Source organism: Sorex fumeus, unplaced genomic scaffold (assembly GCF_029834395.1).
Source record: "Sorex fumeus unplaced genomic scaffold, SorFum_2.1 ptg000037l, whole genome shotgun sequence".
In the NCBI taxonomy this organism is placed as follows: Eukaryota; Metazoa; Chordata; class Mammalia; order Eulipotyphla; family Soricidae; genus Sorex; species Sorex fumeus.
The window spans coordinates 46,411,388-46,435,347 of record NW_026606094.1 but is presented as its reverse complement, the minus strand read 5'-3'; the positions used below and the strand labels follow the sequence as shown (position 1 = coordinate 46,435,347).

General features: G+C 38.3%; 1 protein-coding gene across 9 annotated transcripts in view; it reads right to left on the bottom strand.

Annotated features, from left to right (window-relative positions):
• PPP1R9A (protein phosphatase 1 regulatory subunit 9A) overlaps positions 1 to 23,960 on the bottom strand; it is a 337,678-nt gene that overhangs the window by 8,558 nt on the left and 305,160 nt on the right. For 6 of the 9 annotated variants that reach the window (XM_056118127.1, XM_056118126.1, XM_056118129.1 and 3 more), the window contains 2 exons: positions 14,813 to 14,900; positions 14,642 to 14,719 (listed from right to left, as the gene is read on the bottom strand). The exons of the other annotated variants lie outside the window; for them this stretch is intronic. In XM_056118127.1, the coding sequence (XP_055974102.1) occupies positions 14,642 to 14,719; positions 14,813 to 14,900 (166 nt within the window). The remainder of the gene's footprint in view (positions 1 to 14,641; positions 14,720 to 14,812; positions 14,901 to 23,960) is intronic. 9 annotated transcript variants of the gene reach the window in all.

Genomic DNA, 23,960 nt, shown 5'->3' with positions numbered 1-23,960 from the left:
CAAGATACTTTAAGCAGAATATGTACTTCACAGTTTAATCATCATAGTACCTTTTCAAAGGAGAAACACATATATGTAAGATTGAATATCTTTCTTGTAGGTCTAACATCTATTATCCCTTGAAAATATGATCTTGCACCGTATCTCAGCCTTTACTTTTTCTCATTTCAAAAAAATAGATATAGTGTGGACTTAGTCAGGGTTATTAAATAAAATAATATGTATGCAAGTACTTTGAGGACTGTAAAAAGTATAAATCTCTATGCTGACAACTAAACATTAAAAGGATTCAAAGGCATTTAAGAAACAGTTTGAAAAGTTTGTTTTTCCCTTAAGACATTGCACATCTGTATTTATCTTTTGTTTAATAGCAAAGTATCAACTCTGACATAGGAATGGATGTAACTTCTGTGCAACTGGAAAAGATTATCCTCAACATGTACAAATGATATGATATGCAGTCTCTGTTATATTAAAATTTTATTTATTTATTATTTGTTCTGGGGACCACACCTAATATGCTTAGGCATTACTCTTGGCTCTGTGCTCATGGATCTGGTGGGTTTGGGGGACTATATCGGGTGCTGGGATCACACCTGAGTCAGACACATGCAATGTAAAAACCCTACCCACTATATTACTACTCTAAGTCCCTTGTAAGTGCCTGATATAAAAGATGAGTTTATTTTTTTGTAATTTTTTTTGGCAATGCCAGGGGTGACAGAACGCAAGACCTTACCATGAGATGCCTGTGCTCACCCTACTGCTCAGCTACATCCTCACCCAGCAATTCTTATTCCTTCACAAATCTTGATGTCCTCACAAAAGCATTCCCTTTCAATTAAAATGCCCAAACACTGTAGCTAGACAACTTAAGTCCCATACATATAACCAACATCAGTCTTTTCACATTTCATTTCAAATATATTGAAAGAGAAAATAGCAAACATTCATATAAACAGTATGTGTTCTAACAGTTCCTATTTCAAACACTATTCTAAAATTCAAGTGGGACAACAGTGTAAAGGTATCTTGTAGATTCTGATGCAATACACAAGTATAAGGGATTAAAATAATGGTTCACAGAGAATGTGGAAATCAGTAAAGTTTTGGTGTAATACTGTGATCAAGAGGCTGGTTAATAAATTTGTTGGCGACACTTAAGATTCTAGAAGTCTGATTCATTTTTTTTCTGATTCATTTTTAAGATTAGTTTCTAAGAATTATTTTCAAGGAACCAGAGCGATAGTCCAGCGGGGAGGGCATTTGCCTTGCAGGCGCCTGACCAGGTTCGATCCCCGGCATCACATATGGTCCCCCAAACACCCCCAGGAGTAATTTTTGAGTGAAGAGCCAGGAGTAGCCCCTGAGAATTGCCAGGTGTGACCCAAAAACAAAAACAAAGAAAATTAAATTAAATTTAAAAAGAATGATTTTTTTCAGAGCATTTTATAGATAACATTACAAAAGAGTGCACAAGTATAATACAAACTAACCAGAGATGTGCCAATCCTCAATTTTATCCCAAAGTTTAAACCAAAAAAAATTAAGTCCTTATATCTTCCAACAAACTATAAAAATATGGGAGGAGTACAATGACTGAAAATCAGAAAGCTTGGTAATGGAGGTAGATCTGTTTTGCCTAAGTGAGCTTTTCATTTTTGGGTTGTAAACCGAGTCTGGAAGAATCTTTTGGGAGAGCTGTTCAAATACAGATTCTTGGGCACCTAGATGACTGAACTAGATTAAGATATGTTTGCACAAAGGAGGTGCAAATTACAATTTAACATATGTATGAGATTTAAAAATGTTAATATCTTTACTTATTAATATTATCTAAATACAAACACAAGGTTTCTGGAGCAGAAGAGGTTATTAAATACAGACAATTATCATGCTGGCTCCCTTTACCTTAATTTCCTCTTTCCACAGTGAAACAATGAAAACCAGATGTTATTCTGTACGTGGTATATACTGTAGATAAGGAACCCGCAAAATATGAATCTGGATGGCTATATTGATGGAATAGCTATTCCTCTTTCTCCTCTGAGGGAGATAAATGTTCAGTGCAAACATATTCAACTTTGCATTCTGATCTTTTGCAAAGTATATATGTACATATTTTTTAGGGGTGGTGGTGGGGAGGGGAGCTAAGATTAGTATCTTCATCTTTACAATCCTAAGAGCTGGGTCCCATCTCACTTGCCCCACTCTCACCCTCACCTCACTCCTACCCTCTGAAAATGTAACCACATAACTCTGGGGAGGTAAATCTCCCTGCAGTGCTATATATCCAGGATAATTAAACTTCTAAGGCTTGTCTTTTATCTCAGTCCCACATTCCAGCAGGGGAAAACATGCTCAGAAAGTCTATGTCTTCAGATACATAAAAAAATACTTTCTCTGTAGACTTACACACTTAGATCAGGTCAGACTTGAGATAAACAGGACCTGATTATTATCTTCCCCTCTGGTTATAAATTTTGGAGTCAATTAATCAAAGTAACATGAGGACTATTTTCAGTTTCCATCCATAATTCCAATAAGGTGTCCTAGTGCCTAAACATATGAACACTGTTTTAAAGTTTATAAATAGGACAGGATGAATCACAGCATGAACATCCTGTCCTACTATAAAGTAAAGTGCCTTTGTGACAATGCTTTTAAAGCAAATATCACTTTCTTCTTCTTTGTGTTTTTGTGTTGTTTTTTTTTTGACAGACAGGAAACAAGGATATTGTTTTCTTTGACCATAAAAGTGAGGCAGCTATGGGAGCACGAGTGGGCTTAAAAGGTAGAGGTCAAATGAACTTTGGTGGAGGAATATTGGTAATTTGGTGATGAATATGGTATAGTAATCCTGCATACCTAAAACATAGAAATATTTATACTCTGTAAACCAATGTTATCATAATAAAAATAAGTAAAAAGTATTTTTAATTTCTGTCATCTAGTGCCTTATTTGTAAAGGACTTTTGGTAGTTCAAATTCAGGTCAGGTAATATTTCAAACAAACACCAAATTCCATATGTAATTAAATTCCTTAGTAAAATCCTCACTGTCACGAAAATATTCAAGACTAAATAATACCATTTTGACTTATTCATCCAGTACTGAAGACAGGTTTGGAGGCCTCTGTGTGAGTGTGATAAATGAGATTGTGGAAACTTCGCCTCAGATGAGAACCAGAGGCTTTCTTTCAGCTTTACACACCGAGATAACAAAAGTAAAGGAGGAACAGTCACGTAGAAAGCAATGAAAGCTTACATCTAAAGAGACAAGCACCGTCCTCACAGCTGCAAACCACCTGTTGCTGGGGCACTCTGAAGGGTGCTCTGCACTTCTCCAGGGAAACTGAATGTGGCCTTGCTGATGCTATATTCTATTCCCTTTTTGCTTCATTTATCGTTCATTTTAATGCTCAATGAACAGTTGATGCCTTTTTTTTCTGTGTGTGTTTCCTGCTTTCCCTGGAAAAACTGATCAGTGGAATATTTCCATGTGCTTTGATCTGGAGTATAGACTTTTCATTAAAAAAATACAACCTCTATTAATTATTGACCTATTGACTTCTTAGAACTGCTTTTTAATAGTTATTTCCTTCTGGTTAAAATGAACTCTTAGGCATAACGAAACAGGCAGTGAAGCTTTAGTAGCAGTTATCTTATTTATCACTTTTCCAGTCCTTTACTTTTTAGGGAAATCTGGTGGGATTAAGTTGAAATATTCTTTCCTTTTTTCCTGCCATTTTTCTTATTTCTATTACCCCTTCCCCTTGTTTCTTCCCTCCCTTTCTGAACTTCATTTTTTTAAAAAATTTTTTCAGGTTTGGGACTAAGATTTATATAGATCCTCATTAGTTTTCTTGAAAAAGATTGATAGAAGCAAATTCTTGATGACTATAAAAAAATTTCTAGGGGATCAAAGTAGGAATGTGCTTTAACTTAACTTCCTTAGTCTTTTTTGTTGCTGCTGTTTAGCTGGTATAATACTAGTTAGCATTTTTTTTTTTGCATCTTGGGTCACACCCAGTGATGCTCAAGAATTAATCCTGGCTCTGCACTAAGGAATTACTCCTGGTAGTGCTTGGGGGACCATATGGGATGCCAGCGATTGAACCCAGGTCGGCCGTGTGCAAAGCAAGCACTGTAGCCACAGTACTAGGGCTTCGGCTCCACTAGCTAGCATTTTGGAAAGTAGAATAACAAGTCATTGCTGTATTGTCTAATTGTTAGGAAGTTAGAGAAAGTATAGTCTTAAATTAAGTAGTTTAAAATACTTGAATAGATTAAAACATAAACATAGCTAAAAAAGCAGGTAAGCCAAATATAAAAGGTAAAGGCCCTCCCGTTGATCATCGATTTGCTCGAGTGGGCCCAGTAACGTCTCCATTGGAGACTTTGTTGTTACTGTGTTTGGCATATCGAATACGTCATAGGGAGCTTGCCAGGCTCTGCCGTGTGGGCGAGATACTCTCGGTAGCTTGCCGGGCTCTCCGAGAAGGGCGGAGGAATCGAACTCGGGTCGGAAGCCAAATATAGTGGGGATAAATCTACTTTACTGAGGTAAAGGTAAAGGTAAAGGCCCTCCCGTTGATCGTCGATTTGCTCGAGCGGGCCCAGTAACGTCTCCATTGGAGACTTTGTTGTTACTGTGTCTGGCATATCGAATACTCTCGGTAGCTTGCCGGGCTCTCCGAGAAGGGCGGAGGAATCGAACTCGGGTCGGCCATGTTGGCCGCTTAGTAAGGCGAACACTCTACCCGCTGCGCTATTGCTCCAGCCCCCCGGCAAGCTACCGAGAGTATTCGATATGCCAGACACAGTAACAACAAAGTCTCCAGTGGAGATGTTACTGGGCCCGCTCGAACAAATCGACGATCAACGGGAGGGCCTTTACTTTACTGAGGTAAACTAATATTAAAAAAATCTCCATCCAGGTGAATTATTTTGTCATATAAATAAAATTTTATTGACTGTACAAAGATTTGTAAGCTGAATAAAATTCAAAATCAGCTAGATTTTAAAATTCAAGACTTTGGGGACTGGAGTGATAGTGCTGCAAGTAAGGCAACAATGTGCAGGCAGCTGACCTGGGTTCAATCCCCACCTCCCTATTGGCCCTCTGAGCTGCCAGGAGTAAGTTCTGAGCTTCACTGGTGCGTGCCCCCACAATCAAATAATAAAATTCAGTTCAGGAATTTTATAAATCTTCTAATTGAGAAGAAATCCATATATGGGATTTAGAGTATACTGTGAAGGGAGAACCTACAGAAATTACATTGCCAAGCACTTCACTGAGTTCTCACCATTGTTCATGCCACATAGTGGCTCAGTGACATATGCTTGAAAAGTTCCAGGTACACAGACGTCAAGGAGGTGGAATATGAGGCTAAGGAACTCTGGGAAAATCGTGGAGGGATCTTGGCACTCTGGTGGTGGGAATGGATGGGGTAGCAATACTCCAAGTATAAAATAGTAATTGTGGTATTATTGTAAAAATTGGACTGGAGCGATAGCACAGTGGTAGGGCGTTTGCCTTGCACGCAGCCAACATGGCTGACCCGAGTTCGATTCCTCTGCCCCTCTCGGAGAGCCCGGCAAGCTACAGAGAGTCTCTCGCCTGCACGGCAGTGCCTGGAAAGCTACCCGTGTTGTATTCGATATGCCAAACACAGTAACAACAAAGTCTCCAATGGAGACGTTACTGGGCCCGCTTGAGCAAATCGATGATCAACGGGAGGGCTTTTACTTACTTTACTTTACTGTAAAAATTAAAAAGTGCTTAAAATTCTTCACAAGTTTAAATTATTCTGTCGTTCTTTAATGGCAATGTACAAATAGATTTTAGTTTCTTGTTTTTATTTTTATTTTTAAATATATATGTTGGAGCCTGACCAGAGTCATGAGAAAGTTACAGGAATGCTACTCTTCAAAAAAGGCTGCAAACAGCTAGGAACTCTGAATGAACTGGGTTGGGGTCAGCATGTTCCAATGCAGCCACCTTTTGTTATAGATTAACTGTGCTATGATTGGATGAAAGTTAAACAAACATCTTACTGGGCAATTGTGTAGGCTTGCATGGGTTTTGATGTGGAATATATGGGAAGTGGGATGTACAGATTTACAAGATGGTCTGATTTACTTCATTAAGAACTTTGTGCATTATTAGGCTACAAAAAATTATGTACTTCAAGGTGTTTTGATCTATGTATTTTGATCTTATGTACTCTGATACATACTGGATGTTTTGATTGTCAACCTAATAAAGAGGGGCTGCAAAAGCCAGTCAGTGCTAAATGGCCTGAGTGCGCTTTAGACCTACGCTTTCATTCTACACACCTTGCTTATCTCTGGGCCCAACACCGACCACTTGAGGACTAACATATATACATATACATATATATGTATATTTAAATGACAAAATTGAAAGATAGAGACAGAATATTGAAAACAGCAAGATCAAAAAAGAAATTTACAGGGGGTATGATGCCGCCAGCAGGTCAATTTTTACCTGTGAGGTGAGTGCATAAGCAGACTGATGTCACCGTCAGGCTTTCAGATACCCCAAAATTGCTGCTGTGCCTTTGACCAGACTCCAAAAACTTGGGGCAAAGTTTACCAAGAAAGGACATGGCCAAAAGTAGGTATGTGGGAGACACACCCACAAACCACCTCTGGCTCAGCTATATAATTGGAAGCATGGCCTCTCTGGTTCCTGATCAAACTGCTTAACAGCCATGAACCCAGAGACTCAGAAACGAATCTTGGAACCCAAAGGCTTTTGGCAGAAATGTGTCCTGTTCTTGCAGTAGGTTACTTGCTCTGGGCCAATCCATGTGGGAATAGGTTTTGTACCCTGGCCTGTTCCCCATGGCGGCCCGGTGACTATCATCCTCCAAAGGCTACTGGACAGTCAGGTTTGGGCCTGCAGTGACGAGACAACGTGGGGCCTCACCAGATGGGGGTGGAACCGGTCCTTTCCTCCCCATCCCAGAGAGACCCCGAGTCACCACCTACAAACATCCTCTCTGGCTCCTGATCAAGCTAATTAGCGGCCATTATCCAAGAGACTCAGAAACAAATCTCGAAACCCAGCGGCATTTGGCAGAAATGCATCTGGACTGCATACAAGATGGCCACCACCTCAGAGCTTATTGGAAAGCCAGGTATGGGCCTGTGTTGACGGGGCAACTGCAGTCTCATGAGAAGTGGGGCGGTACCAGCACGTCCTTCATGCCCTACCGAGGTCATGAGTTGCCCCCCATGAGCGACTTTCCAGCATGGTCATGGCTCCAGAGGCAAAAGGACTTAATCCAGAGCCTGGCAGCTTGCAGCAGAAAAGTGAATGGGCCATGCATTAAACTACGGCTCCATGCCTCTCCGGGAGGGAAAGGGTGTTGCCTCCTTCTGCCTTTTTCCTGCCTGCAAGGTGGCTGCCGCCTCAGAGCTTATACAAAAGCCAGGTATCACTGCAGGCTCATGGGAAGGGGGGCGGTACCAGCTCATGCTTCACTCCCTATCGAGGTCACGAGTTGCCCCCCCCAGCGGCTCTCTGGCACAGCCATAACACCAGACACACAGAAACCAATCTCGTAATTATCTGGCTCTTTGCAGAAATCCAAAATCGCAAGGCTGCTATTGCAGTCGTGCAAGATTATATGATTCTCATAACCAGCTATAGAAAACAAAGTGTTTCACAATGCCTTTTCAGCAATTCTGATTGTTGGGGAGGGGGGATATATCTAAGCAATAATGGTGCATCTTTTGTTGAAACAATGAATGTAATCAATGTAGAGAAGAGTTAAGTGGAAATCATCTGCCTCACAGGCATTGGGAGGGGTGGGAGGGGGATATATTCGGGTTCTTGGTGGTGAAAAATGAGTACTGGTGAAGGGAAAGGTGTTTGATCATTGTATGACCGAGACTTAAACCTCAAAGCTTAGTAACTTTTCCCACAGTGATTCAATAAATAAATATAAGAAAAAAAAGAAATTTACATAAAAAGGACAGCCCATAAGATGTACAGCAGATCTAACAAATGAGACTTTACAAGCCAGAAGAATATGGAAAGATTTTTAAAATATTTAGATACAAAGAACTCAATGGACTAAACACCTCACCAAGAATACGCTATCCAGATTATCATTCAGATTTGAAGGAACTATACAGAGTTTCATGGTTAGGCAACAACTCAGGGAATTCACAGCTTTGAAACCAATTTTGCAAGAAGCTTTAAAAGAGCTCGTTTAAATGACAGAAGAAATTTCCTGTCATGGGGTATTGAATATGGTACTCACTAATGGTGTATATGGTTGTACTCTGCTAGATTAAGGAAAGTTAAAAACATATAGCAATTAATCATCACAAATTGATTTTCTTTGATTTAATTTCTAATAATTCTATTTGCCATTCTTTTAAGTGTTTTGAACCAAGTAATATGAAATAAATTTGTTATATATCAGCCAAGGGGGCAAAAAAAAGCCACATTTATGATAGGGAATATATGATTCATGCAATAAGTTTCAACTACAAAAAATTTAATGCAGTATGTTTTAAATGCCAGAGTTGAAAACTTAGTTATGCAAGTGATAATAGGCAATATACTATATTGTGTTAAATTATTTGAATTTCCTAATTTACACAGGTTAAAATAAGATAGCAATTAATTACTACTAATTGATTTTTGCTGATTTATCATCTGATAATCCCATTTGCCATATCTTTAGGTTTTGTTGGAGTAAGCAATAGAAAATAATTTTTTTCTTTTTTAGCTTTTTGGGTCACACCTGGTGATGCACAGGGATCACTCCTGGCTCTGCACTCAGGAATTACCCCTGGTGGTGCTCAGGGAACATATGGGATGCTGGGAATTGAACCCAGGTAGGTCATGTGCAAGGCAAACACCTTACCTGCTGTGCTATTCTTCCATCCCAATAAATTTGTTATATGTCTGCCAAAGGGGGAGGCTGGGGATGGCAGGGGCCCTGAGGATATTTTTTAAAAAAATTTTATTGAATCACCGTGAGATAGTTACAAGCTTTCATGTTTGGGTTACAATCACACAATGTTCAAACACCCATCCCTCTACCAGTGCACATTCCCCACCACCAATATCCCCAGTATACCCCCCTTTCCTACCCCCCCCCCCGGCCTTCATGGCAGAAATTATTCCACATCATCTCTCTCTACTTTTGGGCATTATGGTTTTCAATAAAGACCCTGAGAGGTTATCATGTTTGGTTTTTTATCTACTTTCTGCACACATCTCCCATCCCGACTGATTCCTGCAGCCATCTTTTTCTTAGTGATCCCTTTTCTATTCCAGCTGCTTTCTCCCCTTTGCTCATGAGGCAGGCTTCCAGCTATGGAGCAATCTATCTGTCCCTTGTATCTACTATCCTTAGGTGTCAACCTCATGTTATGTTGTTTTATACTCCACAAATGAGTGCAGTCATTCTGTCTATCCCTCTCTTTCTGACTCATTTCACTTAGCATGATACTTTCCATATCTATCCATTTATAAGCAAAGTTCATAACTTCATCTCTCCTGACAGCTGTATAGTATTCCATGGTGTAGATGTACCAAAGTTTCTTTAACCAGTCATCTGTTCTAGGGCACTTGGGTTGTTTCCAGATTTTGGCTACTGTGAACAGTGCTGCAATGAACATATAGGTACAAATGTCATTTCTACTGTGCTTTTTTGCATCTACCCTGAGGATTTTTACCATTTCTTAAGGAAGGCCTTGTTCTATCTTTTTTATAAGTTATTTACAGTTTTCATATTATCGATATCTTACATTCTTGTTGATTCCTAGGTATGTGATTTTTTAAGACATTATTTTGAATAAAGTAGACTCCGATCTGTTTCTCTTCCAGTTCTTCTAGCTATCTCCATATAGGAGTGTGCAAATTTCTGCGGCTGACATTCTAGCTGGCTGCTTTGCTATACCAGTTTATTATTTCGAGGAGTTCTTTAGTGGACTCTTTAGAGTTGACTATGCATGTTATAATACCATCCACAGAGGAGAGCTATTTCTCTTCACAAATCATTTCCCCATGGCCATCATCTACCTCTCTTTCAAGAAACATAAACATGCTGCTCTGCTTCTCCCACAGAGCTCCAAACCAGATAATCCACTGGTTCCAGAGGATACTTACTTTGGAAATTAGAACAGTAATTGATTTCTCGCCATCTAAGGGATGAATGAGTTCTGTCAATTAGATATTTCCTGTTTTCATTATCAGCAGTGATGCATATTTATATCTGAATGTTCAATGACCACTTATTTGAAAAGTATAGAGCCCAACCTTTTTCTCTGGAGGATTTTCATCACCACCACCATCCTCACCATTATTTTAACCTCATCTATTAGTTTCATGGTGGATGATAAATTTGAATCTTTATGTCCCCACAACAAATAAAATTAAGGAAATTTACTCTTTGAGTAAGGCTGGAGCGATAGCACAGCGGGTAGGGCGTTTGCCTCGCATGCAGCCAACATGGCCGACCGGAGTTCTATTCCCCCGCCCCTCTTGGAGAGCCTGACAAGCTACTGAGAGTATCTCGCCCTAAAGCCTGGCAAACTCCCCGTGATGTATTTGATATGCCAAACACAGTAACAACAAAGTCTCAAAATGGAGACATTCCTGGGCCTGCTTGAGAAAATCGCTGAACAACGAGAGGACATTGACAGTGACAGTGACTCTTTGAGTAGAAAATACTAAAACCAGATCAAGCTTAGCAAGACAGGTTATTACCAACACTAAGGCCGCCATTAGATTTTTACAACTTAATTAAATCACTAACTAAATCTGTGTAGCATTCCTTCTTTTCTCTGAGGAAGCTCTCAAGTTATTAGTGTTTTTCCCCAGGTCTTCACAACTTTACCAGTACTCTGCAGTTGAATGTGCTTATCACCCACCTGTATTCAGGGAGATCTACTGGACAAAAACATATTCTTCCTGGGATATATTTCTATGTTCCTTTTCAAAAATTTTGTTTGGCTTTGGGACCATGCCGGCTGTGCTCAGGTCTTATTCCTAACTCTGTGCTCAGGGATCACTCCTGAGAGTGTTTGGGGGATGATATGTGGTTCCAGGAATTGAATCAGAGTCTGCCACATGCAAGGCAAGTGCCTTACCCCATGTACTGTTCCTCTGGCTCTTCTGTTTCTAAGCCCATTATTAGTCCACATGGGAGAACAGAAGCTATCATTAGATTTGATTAATGGTAACCAATTACATGTTAGTTGCGATAATTATATTTTTGCAACAGAAAATGCCTCTCCTCTTTTATCAGTTACATGAAATATTTTCTAATGTCAAAATAATATGGCAATCACAAATAATTTTACAACTGTGGGATATTGGGTGCTTCTAAAAAGGGGTATTAGACCAGTTATTTCTGATTATCATAATGAAAAGGACTCAAAATTTTTTCCCCCAGTTAATGGTCTAACTTCTGTTCCTTTTAGAGTGAAGCAACAAAGGTGAGAATTACTGACTCTGGATCCAAAGGATGAGCTATGCCACTTCAGAAAGGTTTTCGCTGTGTGTCTGGTCATATTTCCCTTAATTGTCTCATTATTTTTTGTTTTATTCCTTGATTGTATATAATAGTTTTCAATTCTTAACTTTAAAGTACAAAAGAGTCTGTCTTACATTTTTCTCTCCAGAGCCACACAAAGTTTCTTTCTTTTTTTTTTTTTTGAGTTGCATTTGGCCTTATTTTTTCTGATTGTTTTCCACACTATAAAAGAGATTTCTACTCTTTAACAAATTGTTCTGGCAGAACTGGACAGCTACATGCAAAAAAATCGGCTCAAATCTCTACCTAACACCATGTACAAAAGTAAGATCAAAATGGATTAAAAACCTCAACATCAGACCGGAATCCATATGGTACACTGAAGACAAGGTTGGAAAAACCCTCCACGACATTGAAGCTAACGGTATCTTCAAAGATGACACGCCACTGGCCAAGCAAGTGAAAATAGAGATAGATAAATGGGACTATGTTAAACTAAGAAACCTCTAAACCTCAAAAGAAACAGTGGCCAAAATACAAAGTCTACAGAAGGGGAAAGGATATTCGCCCAATACCCATCCGACAAGGGGTTGTTATCAAGGATATACAAAGTACTGGTTGAACTCCACAAGAAGAAAATATCCAAACCCATGAAAAAATAGGGCGATGAAATGAACAGAAACTTTCTCAAAGAAGAAATCTGAATGGCAAAAAGGCACATGAGAAAATGCTCTGATTAAAAGGCAGATGAGAAAATGGCCCACATCCAAAAGATCAAAAGCAACCAGTGTTGGTGCGAATGTGGCGTGAAAGGGACCCTCCTTCACTGCTGGTGGGAATGCCGACTGGTTCAGCCCTTTGGGAAAACAGTATGGACGATTCTCAAAAAATTAGAAACTGAGCTCCCATTTGACCCAGCAATACCTCTCCTGGGAATGTATCCCAGAGAGGCAAAAAAGTACAGTCGAAATGACATCTGCACTTCTATGTTCATTGCTGCACTGTTCACAATAGTGAAAATTTGGAAAAAAAACCTGAGTGCCCGAGAACAGATGACTGGTTAAAGAAACTGTGGTACATCTACACAATGGAATACTATGCAGCTGTTAGAAAAGATGAAGTCATGAAATTTACATACAAGTGGTTCTACATGGAAAGTATCATGCTAAGTGAAATGAGCCAGAAAGAGAGGGGCAGTCATAAAAAGATTGCACTCATCTGGTGAATATAAAGTAACAGAATGGGAGTGAAGCACCTAAGAATAATTGAGATAAGTACCAGGAGGTCTGCTCCAGGGCTTGGAAGCCGGCCTCATATGCAGGGGCAAAAGGCAGCTCAGACAGAGAAGGGAACACCAAGTAAAGGGTGTTTGGAGGACTTGTTCGGGATGCGAGATGCGTGCTGAAAGTAGACTATAGACTGAACATGATGGCCACTCAAAACCTCTATTGAAAACTACAACACCCTAAAGGAAATAGTGAGCAAAAGGGAGTGCTCTGCCACAGAGGCGGAGTGAGGTGGGTAGGGGATGAGGTGTGGGGGTGGGAGGGCTACTAGGATCATTGCTGGTGGAGAATGGGCACTGGTGGAGGGATAAGTACTTGATCATTGTATAACTGAAACTTGAGCACAAAAGTTTTTAAGTCTAAACTGTACCTCATGGTGTTTCACTAATAAAAAAAAATAAAAGTAAAAGGAATTTCTAGCCTTGCTCCATTATGCAGCATAAATTAAACAAATATTTAAAAAAATCAGTGATTTTGGAATTTTCTACTCACTCCAACCTACTCCATTCTCTTACAATCCCAAGAAGGGAAAACATATACTTTCTTACCTAATTCTACACCAGAAGAAAGAAGAAGGGGAAAAAAGGATCACAGAAAACAGCCTATAAAATGGATAAGAACTAAAAAATGATTTCAGTCTTTCAATTTTTAGCATTTTTGTCTCTCTTCCTCAGTCTATGCTAATGAGATACTCCTAAGTACAGAAAGAAATATAAATATCATTAGAGATATAAGAAGGTGAAAGGGAGAGTTGGAAAGACAGGAAAACACCCTATTGCATTCAGTACTTGTTGCATAATTATCAGAAAAAACAATTAAATTCTATGAAAATAAAGTTCATCAATGAAGTACAACATTAATACCTGCCCTGTCAGTCTCTTTTTTGTGTATGTGGTGCCAGAGAAGGAATCCTGCACCTCATATGTGTGAGGTATCTCTTCTAATACTGTGCCGTATCTTTCCCATTCTTACGGTAAGTATCGAAGTGATAAACGCAAAACTGCTTTTAACTTGAAAATAATTTAATATTTTTTATTTATTATGTTTGAATACCTCTTTTGTTTCAAGTACCTATAATTTTTTTGCGTGTAAAAACTTAATCCCTATTATAACCTTATGAGGACATTAGTATTACTATCTTTACTTCACTTTAAAAACATGAAGACTCAGAAGATAAACCAATACAAGATTTTAAAGGTTTTAAATATGAGAGGTGATGCAAACACAGGCTATCAGAGATCTGAGCTTTATCATCTCCAGGATCAAAGCTAAATTTAAAATTATGTCATCTTAGAACAGAATTTAGAAAGTTGGATATTTTGTACTAATAAAGCTCACTTCTATAATGATAGGAAGTATTCAATAGTAGGAATAATTACTAGGGCCTGAAAAAGAAATAGCTGGTCCATAAAGGAGGAGGTCAGTTTTGCATGCATATGGACAAAATAATTTTGAAAGTCAACAGGGACTTAGTACAAAATTACTGTTCAGTCTTAACAGAAGAGATCACACTCATTGTGGGTGGTTAGGGCAAAAGATGAAATAAGTCAAACCGATAAAGCACATAGATATGCTTATGCTGTATTTAGACGGACATTAATAGAAAATGTTTATGTGCCCAGATTTCTGCAATTCAGCCAATGACTATAACCAAGGCCAGATGGAGGTTTTACTGACATAACACAAGTAGAAATAGTGCAATTTTTCTTTCATCTTGAATCTAGGTATATTCGCTTTATAGACACAGATTGCTGTTTCTAATTATTATAAGATAATAAAATTTAGGTATAAAAATAAACCTCTGTTCTTAATTACCCACCCATACCTGCTACCTGGAGAAAACCTATTGACTTCTTTTTCTTTCCATTTCTTTCCTTTGTTGGAATTCCTTCGCAAAGGTGCCCTATAATGACAGTACATAATCAGAAGAGAGAGATGATTTCCCCTTTATTGCTCTTTCCAAGGGTCTCGCTCTTTCATATCATGAAGTGCTTACCCCAGATCCACAAACTTCTTCTTAATTTTTCCACCTTGAACTACCAATGGACTGGATGCTGTTAATGACCTGGGACCTTTAGCACCACCTAGAAGACATATATGGAAAAAGACTTTAATTTTAAAAGCCTTACATCAAACATCAGTACATCATTGAATCTAAGGAGTTTGTCTCAATTTCCTCACTGCAAAAGAAAACAAATGATATCTATTTGTCAAGATAGAGGAAACATAAAATGGCGAGGAACATTCAATTATTAGAGGAAAGAAGTCAAATGCTCATCCTTGCTCAGGTAAAGTTTTAGCTTTAAATATACTGGGGTAAAAGAAATCATCAAGGAGGAACACAATCAAATTATTCTTTCTATAAAAACATGTTGTTCCTTTTGTTCCTGCTTTGGCTCAAGCTTATTTCTTCAAATGTTTGTCCTCTATCCCTGTTCCTTTGTCACCTTTGAGTTCTGGCTACTTATGGCAGAAAACAGGATAGTTTCCCCATATCTACAAAATTCAGTACAGAACATGACTCCTGAGAGACTGGGAGAGAATGAGAGTCCAAGTTTTCTCTTTTGGTCTCTTGCTTACTAATGCTCTATGGTAAGTTCTAAGACAAAGATGAACAGAACATGGAAGACAATTCTTAAGGGAAAGATGAAGGCTTTCTATGTTAGAAAGGTTTCTCTTGGAAGTTAGGGTAGAGCACAAGTTGGTGGGTCTCCTGTCATGTGAAAGAAGCCAACATCAAGTACTTGCCATAGCAGTTAGGGAAGAAAGAGATATTAAGGTCATCCGTATAGGAAAGGAAGAAGTCAAGCTCTCACTATTTGCAGGTGACATGATACTTGTTATTGTTTTTGGAATATTATATAAGCCATGGGTAGCTTGCCAGGCTCTGCCGAGTGGGCGGGATACTCTCGGTAGCTTGCTGGGCTCTCCAAGAGGGATAGACAAATCAAACTCAGGTCAGCAGCATGCAACACAAACGCCCTATCCGCTGTGTTATCACTCTGGGGCCGAAGCGATAGCAGAGGCTGGGGGGGACATGATACTATCTTAGAGATCCCTAAAGTCTCTACCAAATAGCTCCTAGAAACAACAGTTTTGTACAGTAAGTGACAGGTTACAAAATCATACCCCAAAACCCATGAGTTTCTTATATGCAAATAATGAAGGAGAAGAAAGTGATATTTAAAAAAAATCCCATTTACGGGGCTGGAGAGATAGCACAGCGGGTATGGCATTTGCCTTGCACACAGCCAACCCGGGATCGATTCCCAGCATCCATATGGTCTCCTGAGCACCACCAGGAGTAACTCCTGAGTGCAGAGCCAGGAATAACCCCTGTGCATCACCTGGTGTGACCCAAAAAGAAAAAAAATCCCATTTACAATCATGCCTCAGAAAGCCAAGTATCTTGGAATCAGCTTAAATAAGGAGGTAAAGGACATGTACAAAGAAAACTACAAAATGTTACTTCAAGAAATAAAAGAGGACATAACGAAATGGAGACACACATCCTGCTCATGGATTTGGAGAATTACCGTTGTCAAAAAGGCACCCAAAGCATTAATATAGATCCATTGCAGTCCCTATAAGGATACCCATGACATCTTTCAAAAAATTGGTCAAATACTCCTGAAATTCATGTGGGATGATAAACCACAACAAATAGCTAAAGCAATCCTCAGAAAACAGAAGATGGAAGCATCACTTTCAAACTGTACTACAAAATGGTAGTAATTAAAACAACATGGGTGGAATAAAGACAGACCCGCAGACCAATGGAATAGAGTTGAATATCCTGACACACTCTCAAGTATATGATCATTTAATCTTTGATAAGGAAACACGGGGAAACAAGAAATATGAAGTGGTGCAAGGAAAGTCTCTTTTAACAATGGTGCTGGGAAAACTGGACAGCTACATGCAAAAAAAAAGGACTTAGACCGTTATCTAGCATTGTAAAAAAAAAAAAAGGACTTAGACCGTTATCTAGCATTGTGCACAAAGTCAAACGAAAATGGATTAGAGACCTCAATAACCAGACCCAAATCCATGAGGTACATGGAAGAAAATGTAGGCAAAACTCTCCACGACACTGAAGCTAAAGGTATCTTCGAAGAAGAAACACCACTGACAAAGGAAGTGGAAGCAAAGTTAAACAAATGGGATTACATTAAATTCACAAACTTCTGCACCTCAAAAGAAACAGTGACCGTGATACAAAGACAGCCTATGGAATGGGAAAGGTTATTCACCCAATACACTTCTGGTATTAGTTAATATCAAACATATGGAAGGTACTGGTAGAACTTTAAAGAAAAAAAATCCAATCCCATCAAAAAGTGCCAAGAGGAAATGAACAGAAATTTCCTCAAAGAAGAAATTCAAATGCCAAAATGCACATGAAAAAGTGCTTTTTATTACTAATCACCAGGGAGATGCAAGTCAAAACAACAATGAGATATCATCTCATACACAGAGACTGGCATGAACCCAAAAGAATAAGAACAACCAGTGTTGGCATGGATGCGAAGAGAAAGGGATTCTCCTTCACTGTTGGTTGGAATGTTGACTGGTCCAGCCTTTTTGGAAACAATATGGGCATTCCTCAAAACTCTATATTTTGTGCTACTATTTGATTCAGAAATACCATTTCTGGGATTATACCCTGGGAGACCAAAAACACACAGCAGAAATACTATCTGCACACCTATGTTCATCATAGCACTATTCACAATAGCCAGAATTTGGAAACAACCCAAGTGCCTGAAAACAGACAAATGGATAAAGAAACTATGGTACATCTACACAGTGGAATACTACAGAGCTGTTAGGAAAATGAAAAGATAAAATTTGCTTATAAATGGATGTACATGGAGAGGATCATGCTGAATGAAATGAAACAGAAGGAGAAGGACAGATACAGAATGACTGCACTCATTTGTGGTACATAAAAATACATAGTAGAAGACTAATATCCAACGCCAGGGAAAACAGGGACTAGGAGGACTGGTCAATGGTTGGAATCTACCGCAAGTGTGTGTGGGGTGGAATATAGGTAAGAAAGAGAAAGGACCAGTATGACAGTATGACAAAAATAGTTGGACATGATCAGCTCAATAAGAACTGAGTGTAGTAGCTAAAGGGTTATACATGACAACCTTTCAGTATCTGTATTGCAAACCACAATGCCAAAAAGGGGAGAGGGGAGGATAGAGAGGGAGAGAAAGAGAGAGGGGAGGAAAGAGAGAGGGGAGGAAAGAGAGAGGGAAAGAGAAAGAGAAAGAGAAAGAGAGAGAAAGAAAGAAAAATAGAAAGAGAGAAAGAGAGTGACTGCCAGAAGAGTGCCTGCCATAGAGGCAGGCTGCGGGTGGGGTAGGGGGTGATGGAAGTGAAACTGGGGATACTGGTGCTAGGAAATGTGGAGGGTGTTGGAAACTGTATGTGGACACTGGTGGAGGGATGGGTGTTGGAATACTGTATGACTGAAATCTAATCATAAATAGCTTTGTAAGGGTCTATCTCACAGTGATTCAATAAAAAAGTCTTGGGGAACAAAAAAATAAATATGCCAAAATATTTTTAGTGTTGGAGCTGAAAGATCTTTGCCTCTTTCAGTGACTTTGGCACTCTGAATGGCAGTATCTGATAGAGGATAAAGCATCTGATGTCCAAAGACAGTTAAAGGGGAAGCTTTGCAAATAGGACTCAATGTCATATGTAGGGATTAGATCCCATTTTACATTGGACAAGGTAGATAGTTCTAATGGCTCTACCTGTAATGATCTAGGGTGGGTTCTGTCAGCATATATAATTATCTGACATGACTATCAAATAACATTAATTAAAAACAATGTGATACATTGTGTGTGAAATTACTCATTCTTAATTATCTGTGGGCATGCAACTTCAAAAATATTTTAGATTCAGGAATTTTGTTGCTATAGTGTGTAAAAAGATCATCTTAAGAAGATATTCATTAAATTCTTGGGTTAATTTTGCTTATCATTTTTATTTCAGGAGGAAATTGTAAACATATATATATTTAAAATAACATGAAGAGCAGGCACATTTCTTATTCAGAAGTCTATTTCAAAGCTCTAAAGCATTACAGGATGTTGACAAACACCCCAAACACTTTTAGCAATGAGTTTTCATATATTTAGTTAATCACACAGAGATTACAACAATCAAGTCCTTGAAACGTACATAATGAAATACAAGAGTTAAAAAATGGCATGTCAAATCCACTTCTAGCTTCAAATATTTATTATGGGCATTTTCATCATCATTACTCTTTGGAAAACTGAATTAAAAAGTACAGATGTGACACACGCACACACACACACACAAAATTTCCACAGACATGGCACAGATATCATCTTAGGTTATTTTGCTAATGGACATTTTTAAAAAGCAGGATTCCAATTTTCTTAATAGAAACAGAAGAAAAGAAAGTGCAGGATTCTTCTAAATCAATCCTAAAGACCCCTTTAATGACTAGGACTGCAAAGTTAAAAAGGATGCTGCCTAATTATTTTTTGAATTAGAGGGTAGCTGGGAGATATTTAACAAGTGGTCAGATGACTAGTTGAGACAATGCACATGGAAACACTCTGTAACCTATTAGTGTTGCTGCTACTCCAACATCTTGGAACTAAAAGCCTGAGTCTGCTCATCACAGAGGCTGCTGCTAGGCAACCTCACTGCATTATCTCATACATTTGCCAAAGTGTGTTCCAAGGAACACTTGAATGCTTTCAAAGGGATGAAGAGGCATGATTGGGTAATAATGCACTTCCCCATTTAAAATCAATCAAATATATCTTTTATTTGTGCACATTAGAACTTCTAGTCTGCATAAAAACTAATTCTGAGTTTTAGAAAAAGAAAAAGAATTACGCTGTTTTGTTCATTTAGATTTAAGTAAAAATCCCATTAATCTTTTTGAGATTATGCCAATACTATCCTCGTAAGCAATCAGAAGTCTAAACCTTCAAATGGAGTTATCCAACATTAATCTTTCATAATCTGTTCTTTATTTTCAAAGGTAATAAAGGATTTTCTTACTTTTTGGGGGGGAGGGTGGGGTGGGGTGAATCCTGGCAGTGCCCAGGGCTTACACTTCACTTTGAGGATCATTCTTTATATTTTTTGAAGACTTACAAATTTTTGTGCTTGGGTTTCAGTTTCGAGTACCCATCCCTCCACCAGTGCCCATTCTCCACCATCTGGGATCATTCTTGATAGGGCTCCAGGGGCCATATACAGTACTGGGGATTGAACCTGGGTTGGCTACATGCAAGGAAAGGATACTGTATTATCTCTCTGATCCTAAGGATTTTCCGATATCTAAATATTAAGCCCTTTTTCTGTACTGCTATAGCTTTAATCTAGCAGAAACAAAACTGTTTCTTTATTACAGTTTCCAAAATATACCAAGCAGCTCTAGATACTATTTAGAGTTCACAATCCCCACTACTAGAAATGTTTAAATTATCTTCCCCACAGTGATTTTGTTTATTTCTTGTTTGGGGGCCACAACTGGCAGTGACCAGGACTTCCTTTTGACTCTTTGTGCTCAGTCCTAGAGAGGTTCGGGCAACCAAGTGAGGTGCCAGGATCAAATCTGATCACTGAGTGCAAGGCAAGAACATCGCCAGCTGTGCTACCTTTCTAAACCCCCTCCCCCAATGATCTTAGTTATCTATTTTCTATTAACATCATGGCCATATTTTGTGAGACTAAAAGTTCTCTAATCAGTTTTGATCTCCTTCTTTTCTTTCTCTGGTATCTAGTATCTTGCCTTTCAAGGGTCCTTTTCTATCACTGTCTGCTGCTGTTTCTGTGGGGTGGCCATGTCCTTAGCTGGCTAACTCATCTTTTTCATACCTGCACCTTTTATTTATGATCTTCTTAAACATATTGTAGTTTCTTATTAAGATGTTAAGATGGTTACAGTTTTTTTTCCCTAGATATACACCTGTTCAATTTTACAGGCTCCCACTGTCACCTGCACAAATACACTGCTCCAGGGACATCCCTGCTCTTTTGCATTCATCTTTTATGCTTCTCTTTATAATGCCACCTACCTAACTAGGTTCTTCCATACCAAATTTCTACACCAGTTTTCCATCAATGGTTAACCTAAATAAACTTTTATTTTTTTGTAAAGTTTTGTTAACGAATATAATCTTGTCTTCCATTGGGCAATGCTGAAATTGCCTATTTCTATATGTTTGTACCCTACCCAGACAGTAACCCAGTGAATATTTTTGCAGGCAAGCTTTGTGTCAGATAATATGCTAAACTTACAGTTATATATACACACATATATATATATATATAAAGCAGGTACATTATATAAGAAAGCTAATAGAGTTTAAAATTATGTAATAGATATCACATCAAAGAACCACTGCTATGAAAGTTTGGAAACCAAAAAACTAGTTACACTAAAGATTTTATTCTACTAGCACATAACTTGCTTTATAAACATCTTGAAAGAATCTTTTACTTCTGCTCTTTGTGGGTGGGGTATGGGCAGGTTATATCAGACAATGATCAGGGCTTAGTCCTAGCTCTATGCTCAGGGATCACTTCTGACAATGCTGGGAAACCATATGTGGTGCCAGGGGTTGAACATGAATTGGAAGAGAGTAAGGTAGCCACTCACTGTACTGTCTCTCTGGGTCCCCTTCCACTAATTTTAGCTGGAAGTAAGTAGTTTATCAGCCCCAGACAATTATACTGGGGCTCTTTCTTTTTCTTTAATTAATCCCCCATTCCTTTCTTACTGTTGTACTCTAATTTAGTGTTAAATTATAATTTCATGCAGACCTCTTTCCAACATCATACCTACCACCAGAAAATTCAGTTCCCTCCAGGGATTTCTCCTGCCCCCTGACTCCATACTGAGATTTTTTTCTATCCCATTTCCACCAATGTCTCTCGTATACAATAACAAAATGATGATTGTGAAAATAATATTGATGTGATTTAGAAACACAAACTTTCATTTAGGTATTCAATGATAACAAAGTATTGTCTTCAGGATTTCAATAAAATATAGCTTTAATTTAATTACGATTTTTGTAATAACTTGATAGAAAAAAATTTGATATTTGCTTTTAAAAAATTTAAATGACAACCAATTCCTAAGTATTTCAGTATATCCAACAAAACTGAGTTGAAGGAAATATGAGGGTCAGCAAGATTTCTTTTCCTTTTTTTTTTTCTTAAAGGGCCAGATAGTAAATATTACAGGTTTTTGAGCTATACGGTCTTTGCTATTACATTTTGCTATTTTAGCCTGAAAGGAGGCTAGTCTGTAATTAAGCAAATATGGCCATGTTCCAAGAAGAATATATATGTGTGTGTGTATATATGTATATACATATATGTGTGTGTATATATATATCACTGTCACTATATCACTGTCCTCCCATTGTTCATCGATTTGCTCAAGCGGGCCCAGTTACGTCTCCATTGTGAGACTTTATATATATATGTATATATATATGACAACCAATTATATATGATATATATGTATATATATATATATATATACACACAGATGGTACAAGCAATATGAGTAATACTGCTATACTGGCCTACCATGGCAGCATTGCATGGAACTCAGCAGGCCATGTGGGACTAGGGATTAAACTTGGGGCCTCTATATTTATAGAATCTTCTCTAGCCTTTTAAGCTCTTTCCTCATTTCTTAAACTGGTCTTTGAAGAAGGATTATTTTTTGTTTTAGTGGAATATTAGGTGAGAAAGTAAATACGAAGTCTAATTTATACTTGAGTATTACTAACTCTCATTTTGGCACCTTTACTGATGAACAAATGAATCATAGAAATCACACATACAGAGGCACACAAAGAGAAATTAGGCTAACCATGCCTAACAACTGTTGGATAAAGGACTGAATAGTGGATCTACTTCATATAGCAAAGGAATCAAGGATTTTATAAAATGTGATTCTCCAAACTGGACTTTGAAAACAACAAAGCTGGACCTATTAATCTATGTTGTATCGGTCTGTGATGTCTTACCAATGAAAACATGGAACCTCTCAAAGATGCTAATGAAATGCAGGTTCATTTATTATGTATCTATCTAGTAGGGAGAATTTTGTTTTGTCTTGGTTTGTTTTGCTGTAATGCTGGGGATTGAACCTAGAGCTTCACACATGCAAGTCACGTGTTCTATCAGTGAGTCACATCCCCGGCCTGAAAGACCTTGAGAGTCACGAGAAAGCTCAACTAATGCAGTGGAAAGGCATTTCATTGGTTAGTTTTATCTTATGAATATATTCTGTATACACACCCACTTAACTTTAATTTCACGCTCACTGAGCAACTTTCTGATTTAGGAAGTCCAGCAACCAACCAGCAAACAAAAAAGTATTTGATTTTATGTCAGCTGTATCTCCCAAAGTAACTCAGAAAGTTAGTATTTTAATTCTGCCCCACATTTAAACATGCAAGAATAAATCACTTGAAGGCAATGAAATCTGGGGGTACTGAGTTTCTGAATTTCAAAAACTGAGGACTCTCCCTTGACTCTCAAGACTCTTGTAAGGAAATGGACACTGTCAGATATCAGCTGGCTGGCAGGTCTGTAAATACTTGAGGGTGAGGATGGAAATTTGTTTCTCACTTGATGTTTGCTATTTAGCACAATTCCTGACAGAGATATTGCTCAATAACTATTTGTTAAATGAAAATGTGAATGAGTGGATTAATGTCAATGAAAATGGGAAAATATAAAGAATTCTGTAAGGGGTACTGGAGAGATAGTACAGTGGGTAGAGTGCTTGTATTGAGTGCAGTCATAACAGCTTTGATCCTTGGGTACCCTGAACAATACCAGGAGTAATTCTTGAGTGCAGAACTAGAAGTAACCCTTGAGTATCATTAGGTGGGTTATCCAAAACAAAACAAAACAGCAATAGAAACTTCTTCATGGTATGCAACTTTTAAAGGAAAGGAAGATGAGAGTTATGGCTTTCATTTGGTTATAGTACCTAACAATGTTCTACCCTAGTAATTGACTATTAATAAAATTAGTATTTTATACAAAGTTAACTGCCTCTTCTCTCTTATCCAGAAGCATGGCAAGTCCAGTAAAATGAG